Raw genomic sequence first — 7,304 nt, forward strand, 5'->3', positions numbered from 1 at the left:
GGCAGGCAAGAGATAAAAGCATAAGTATCAGGTTTCTGGGATCAAATCACCCTTTGATCCTAAATGCTTTCAGCCTGGCGATCCTTAGTGTTACAGGATACTTTGTTACCACAGTTATCATCAGTAAACCAAGTAAATTGTTGTTGTTGTTATTATTATTAATGCCACTCAAAATGCTTATGTGTTAAGTGGGGACTGAACTAGAGCAGTGTCTTCAATGCACTAAGCTCTTTTAGAAAGCTCTGCTATGGAAAATTAAATTATATTAGGGGACTCTGAGTAGCCTATGTGGTACTTCAGCAACAATTTCAGTGGCCACTCACTGCTTCCCAGCAACGGTGGGCAGCTAAACTGAGGAACTGAACCAGCTTTAAAGCACAGAAAACATTAAAAATAAATAAAGAAAAAAAAAAGGGTTATTCAGTAGGCAGAATGCAAACCAGTTTCCCTCCTAGCTGCCCACAGGATCATAGGATCATGGTGTGAAGGCTGGTGTAAGCTGGGATGTGACTTGGGCATTTAAATTCTACCAAAGCAGGTAGAATTTCTCTACTCTCTAGAGTAGAGAAATTCTATACTTCTCTAGTCAGTTTTAGAGGGTTTTTTTGGTAGCTCACTTTTCCCAGAAGAAATTCTTCCTTGTCTTATGGCAAAAGTATCCTAAACAGCTATGCTCTCTTACTTTTCCTTCTGTACAAAAGATTACCTCTTGACTCCATCTAAACAGTAATAATTGAAGCATCTAATCAAGCAGCATCTTCACCACCTATAGTAGCAGTACTATTAACAACAGAAATGCAGACAGGGTGTTACACAAATGACTAAGTACAAAGCAGGCTGAAAGAGGTAGGTGCTCTAACTGACAAGTAGATTTCTAGCAACTGAGTCAGCAGTTCTGGTATGATGGAAGATATTCATGTACATTATTTTTAGGTGCAAATTCTTAAAAGCAGCTTTCTGCTAAAAATGACTTCCTGGAAATTCCCAGTACTATATGCAGTGAAGTTTGTGGTAGCTTGTGCAACAGTGGTAAAGCACAACTGTCTGCAAGAGCATTCTTGTAGAAAAGTCAAGAGGGTGGGGAAGATGGGGTATTTCCCTCAACTGCCTTGCTCACAAACTTTAATTACCTGTTAATATGAAAGTCTCTGAAGACTCCCAGAACAGCTTTCAGGTGGTTCTGAAGGCGGAGGTTGGCAAAAACAGGCTCCATTTCAGATTAAACTGGTTGCCTCCCTGTTTGCATGATCAACAGCAAGCAGTCCCTTATGTTAATGTGTAAGTAAGAGAAACTTCAGAACAAACTGCCTTTGTAAGAAACACATGCTGCAATCACAGCAACAGTTCACAAATAAAAAAATTTAGTCTGTTTTGCCATTTGCTAATACTTGTAATGAATTCCACTGCCATCTCAGGAACGAGACAGCTGGCAGTAACTATGCATGGCAAACCCTTATTGATACAGAAGGAAATAATATTATCCCTCACCGTGTCCTCTTCTTTCATCCCCAAGCTTCTGTGCCACACTGCAGCAGCAAAACTAAGCAATGGCCTAATTGGAATTAAAATTCAGATGAACAAGCTAAACCTAAACAAACACAGACACATGAACAAATGACCATATGGAGGTAAGGTAGGGCTTATCTTCAGTCATGTATGGAAAACTATAGCTAAAATATCTTTGGCCTTCATCATTAGGAATTATTTGTGGTATTTTCAGAGGGGACTTCAATTGTAGGAAGAGACAATGTCATTTAAAAAAATAATTTTATTTTTTCCGTACTTAGTGTTAAAATAATATGGAATGCAAGTTGAGCTTGACAGAAAGCAGAAACCAGCAGTTCCATCAGTAATATTTAGACACTACTGCAGTTCTTTAAGTTTTGAGAAATTTCATCGATTTTGGATACAAAAACAAAACTCCCCATACAGTAAGAAATGTAAAATTACAAGTCTAAATCTCATCAGGCACAAAAATGAAGTTTCCCTGAGAAGATGTAATTACAAACTAGTGTATAAACTTTATATCACAATATCAGGGTGCTTTAAGAATACAAAAGATTTGAATTCTTTAATACTCCATGCTGAAGACAAAATTTTCAGGAGGATTAAGAATTACATGTAACAGAACTGCAGCAAACAGATCTAAGTAAAATGGTAACAGCTGGCTTTGCATATCCCCTTTTGCATAGCTTTTAGATAACTTCTAATGTTATATTCCTGAGATCTTTTAGTATTCAGTATGAAGTGCAGTCCAGCTGCTTTGTACCCCACGCCTTCATCTTTCTCTTCCAGTTAGCATTACATTCATGGGAAAAAAATTGAGAATAACCATGAACAACATGCATTTTCTATGCCTTAAAACAGTTTAGCCAAAGGAAGTCCATTAATTATACCTTCTAGATAATAAATATTCCAAATAGTTGGCTTTCGTGCTGATTTTGTACCTAAAGCTCCAAACTTGGGTGTGCCACACAGCATACTCAAGACATGTTTTCTCCCTCTTGTCCATGGACAAGGCAGGGCATGAGCAGCACCAGACCAGCATGGTGAGAGTCATTATACCCATTATCAGCATCACCGCGATTGCTGTAACACGTTGAAGTACGTAGCAGTAGAGTATCTGTACGTATGTTTCCCAACAGGAGCACACATCTCAGTTCTTTTGCAGATACAGAGCTTTGTGTCGCAAATACTCTTCCAAGCATTTCACTGCAAAAGGGTCGACATCAGTGTCAAACTTATTAGCAAATAAGTGGTGGTTCCGTAGCATCCAGTTCAAGTCTCCTACTCCAAAAACACAGACAGAGCGAATGTGAACTCCACTGCACGGTGGGTAGGGTGCACCTTTGGACACATCGCCTTCAAAGTACTGCCACTTGACAAACCTGGCCAGGGCATTCATGTCAGAAACGTCGTACTTGTCACTGGAAGAAAATGCGCCTGGGACTTCAGGGATTCTCTGGATTGTTGCCCACAGGTACTCATCTGGGCTGTAAGTATCTTTCGCCCACTCAATGAACTGAAGTATTTTGCTGTTTTCTAGTACATATTCTACAAAACTCCTGCTAACTACAAAATAGGCACTGCCAGAAAAAACTGGAGTACTGAGAGGTGGTAGTTGTTTGTCTATGCCTGTGTTCTTTATTTTACCATCAATAATCTCATGGTGTTTCTTCCACCTCACTTCTTTATAAACAGGCATTTTTTCTGTTTCTAAGCTGTTTTCACCCTTAAGGGCTTTTAATTTCTCTACTATTTCCTTGTTGGTCTTTATAGGAAAGTCCATACCACATAGGTTTATTAGGTATTTCCAGTTTGAACTTCTTCTGTGGAGATCTTTCATGCAGTTAATGTCTGCCTGCACTCTGCTCCACGAAGCATATACCACACTCTCTAACTGGCTGGAAATAAAGACATTATCAAAACATGAGACTATCCCCTTCACAGCAGCAAAAAAGGATTCTGGAGACTTTTTGTCTACATGAATGCAGTAAAAATTTTGTGGAGCATAGATTGATCTTAGAAGTCTATCAAGCATCTCAATTTTGTGATAAACCACTATAGAGTAAGCAATTGGAAATTCTGCTTCTTCATCACTGAGAGGTTCCATAATGTATTTCCTAGTCTTGGTGAAGGAAGCACAGTCTGCAGTCATGTTAATATAATCATCTGTTGTTAGTCTGGGGCGTTTCTTAAATGACACTGATAATGCCTCAAGCTGTACCTTTTGTATTTCTTCTATATCCCCCTCAATAATCTTGGTGCAGTTAACATCGCTAATAGGATCTTCTTTTGTTAGCTCCAGATGTTTCCGGTTTAGGAAGTCTTCCTTCTGGTTAACTTTCAAAACCGAAATTATTACTAAAATAAGAGTTAGACCCAAGAAAAGCCTGAAGCGTGAGTTGTAGCAAAACCGTAATTTCCTCTTCAGCATTTCAAATACCAGGTAGCTTTGCAGGGCTAAAAAAAAAGTCTTCTTCTCTCTTCATATAAGCTTCAACAGCTTCAGAAAAAAATTTTGTTTCTCAGGAATTTAGCAAGTTTTTCAGGGAAATGGGCGGAAAAATCCTAAAACAAAATGGAACAGGATAGTAATTCTTAGACTAAAAGGTTTCTTTAAAGAATTAGTGATTAATAATTACGTTTTTATTTAGTGACAGTAGAAAGCTGAATAGTTCAGCCAAAAATATTCTGTTGAAAATTAAAAATTAATGAATAAATTTTTTTATAGAAAAACACTGGGAGAAGCATACAGTTTTCATGAAACTTCCACAGTACTAACACTAAAAACCGAAGTTCAGTAAGAAAACAGAGCTGATTCATCTGCATTTAGAACAAAATTGAAGTCAGATACACTACTGACAAGCAAGTATTTCTTGTTAATTCATGCTTTAGAGCTTGACAAGAATGTTTAATGCCCACTTCAGGTTTGACACAGATTTCTTTATCATTAAGACTTACCACTCACTTCCTGGATGGCAGTCATGCTTTAGTTCTCACTGGCAAAGAAGTCCCTGCAGCCTTTCAAGATCTTTATATGAGACACTTTCTTCAACATCCTTCATATGAGCTTAGAAATACCACCAGGGAAGAGCTGATGAGAAGGGTGAGGGAGCAAAGTTACTACAGCAGGGCACCTCAGTTTTCAGAGTTGTGAGAAAAACTGTTACTGAATTGCTGAAATAGGTTTATAAGGGAAGAGGCAATACTTAGGACCTGTATCTCAAGCTGATTTGTATCAAGTCACTGCAAGTGCACTAATCTAAGTGCACAGCAGTATTGCATTACCATCATTTAAACACAATTGTTTTTAATATTCAGCAATTACTTTTATGGGGAGGCATGCTGCAGTGCTGGATTGCAACAAGATTTCTAGCCAAGTTTATTTTCTACTTTACTGCACAAGCACCAGATAATTTTAGTTTGTTAGTTCTGTTACTCTTTAAGCACCTTTTTTTCCATTTCAGTACTCTGTGAACATAATCACTGCAGTTGTGCAGCAGCTACAGCTGTAGCTGTTGAGAAAGCTGCATTCTAGAACTGTATCACAGAATCACAGAACTGTGTCTTTTTTTCTTTTTTTTTAAAGTACTATCTCATGCAGGTAAATTGATCAAGAACAGGATATCCTTAAATAACTTACATTGCTACTCAGAAGCCACTTCTAAACACAAATTCACTGCCTAATAATTTAGTGCAGGTTTAAATTTCAAACCTGCAACCTAAGCTTCTAATTGCAAAAGCCCACACAGTTTACAGAGAATGTATTCCAAAACGTGAATCTGTAAGTTTATAAAATATAAAGTACTTGAGAGACACAAGGCTCCTTACACTTTTACTACTTTCAAGAAAAAAGATAGTGCCTCAGACTAACTTTTTAAATAGCTCTAAGAATAACAGCTACTCATAAAAACTGGTAAGAAACTCTGTTTAAGAAAAATTAGTGTGGATTGTGTCCACTGCTCTGCTTTGCCATAGGTTGTTCAGCGTTAAGAATTTCCTTTCCCCCCCTATTTTCTTTAAGCTACCCCAGTATCATTTTAACTTTTAATTGCTAAACTGTGGGTCTTAAGCTGCTACTTGCAGATTTCAGGTGCATTTAAGAAACTGAGGCATGGCATCACAGAGTTTTTCATCAGTAATGCTGCCCGGGATGCACTACATACACCACAACTTTGCCCATGACAATGCAAATTGACTGGGGGAAGCAGAAGGTGGGAGGAAGGTGTGGAACACTGCACAAGTGTCTAGCACATCTACGAGAATCACGAAGTACTATAGTCAAATATTTTGTATTTCAAGCCAACAGCAGGCAGAGACCACAAACTAGACACAAATTTGTCACTACCAACATCATATAAACGTTTTATTTACTCTGAAGTGTACTTAGTTTTCAGAATTACAGTTGTAAGTATTTTATCCTGCATTTCTAATTTATTTTAAGGAAGGCAGACATTTGTTCAAAGAGTATTTTTCATGTACAGTGAAGTCAAATTGGAAAAAAATTTAAACTTAAAACTTAAGGGAAGTAGCCCAGTGAGCTAGCATGCAATTACAGTGGAAAGCACGCAGAGGGAAATTTTAACAATGAGGTCTTACACTTTGAATTTAAAAAAATTTAAAAGGAAAATTCCAGAATCCTCTTTCAATTTGCAATGTGACATTGAACCCAACAACATAATTTAGAACATGTTTTAACATGCTTTGTAACTTATCACACATTTCTGTACTTGATGTCCTGCTTGTTTTCGCTAGTAAATCTAATCCTCCAAAAATAATATTCATTGCATATTAAATTAACAGAGGAAGGAGACTAAATATGTGATAGTGTCCATTGGGTATATAGTTTCATAGGATGAAGCATGTAATACTGCTTAACCTTCAATTACTGTATTCTGCCTACAAACTTAAAAATTAAGACTTTTCTAGAACTTAAAATGTACTTCAAATACAGTTATATTTGTGATACTTTAGCTGATAGACATTGGAATCCTTTCTTTATGCTGTCGGTACTATTATTTTATCCTAGTCTTAGTTTTTATAGGAGCACTAGCATTGAGAAATAACACACACTCAAGAAGATTACCAACCCATCACTGTTCCAATGGAGGGAGACGGTCTTAATTGAAAGTGACCATGGCAGTCTTCACCTTCTAAAATTCTCAAAGAATAAAGCTTGCTAAGAAGTCTTTCCTGCTCCCATTTAGGAGTAAAACTTAGTTGAGTGTAGGATAAAGAATCCCATTCAGAAAGACCTTGTATACCCAGCTGGGTGCAATTCCTCTATTGTTCAGAGCTCAGAATAATCACAGCCAGCATTTTCATTATACCAAAATGATGGATCTGCAAACATTTGCACATTAACATGGCTCTTATCTTTACGTGGAATTTTTTCCCTGTAAATTTCTCTCACTGGCATGCTTCTTCCTCGGACCATTTTTAACACTAAGTTACTATTTGTTTATGCTCACAATTTTGAAGTCCTAAAATCTGATCATATCCCTAAAAGCTGGTCTTTACAGGGTAAGATTTGTTGCCTTTCATCTATAATACACCTAATACACTTACTGAGCCTAGAACTCATAGTTTCAGACTGCATTCAGTTGAGCTTTTATCATGACTAAAGCTTTAGCTCTGAACAGCCTTAGTGCACACACTAGAGAATTACCTTGTCAGAGGCAGCACTTTCCACTGTGGGAGAGGTGGAGGAAGGTTTGCAAGGCTATGGAGGAAAAGCTTTATTTGGCAGCGTTCATTTTGCTCTCAACTGAGGTTCAGTTGCAGAATTTACATACGTGACC

The 7,304-nt window shown here is 37.5% G+C and overlaps 1 protein-coding gene across 1 annotated transcript; it reads right to left on the minus strand.

The window, feature by feature from the left end:
- Nucleotides 1-1,750: 1,750 nt before the first annotated feature.
- Nucleotides 1,751-4,632, minus strand: GCNT1 (glucosaminyl (N-acetyl) transferase 1). Its single transcript, XM_005420851.2, has 2 exons — nucleotides 4,465-4,632; nucleotides 1,751-4,071 (listed from the first exon to the last, which is right to left on the minus strand). The coding sequence occupies exon 2, from the start codon at nucleotides 3,935-3,937 to the stop codon at nucleotides 2,657-2,659; it is 1,281 nt and encodes a 426-aa protein (XP_005420908.1). The 5' UTR covers nucleotides 3,938-4,071; nucleotides 4,465-4,632; the 3' UTR covers nucleotides 1,751-2,656.
- Between the last annotated feature and the right edge of the window lie 2,672 nt (nucleotides 4,633-7,304).

This window comes from Geospiza fortis, unplaced genomic scaffold (assembly GCF_000277835.1).
Source record: "Geospiza fortis unplaced genomic scaffold, GeoFor_1.0 scaffold12, whole genome shotgun sequence".
NCBI lineage: Eukaryota > Metazoa > Chordata > Aves > Passeriformes > Thraupidae > Geospiza > Geospiza fortis.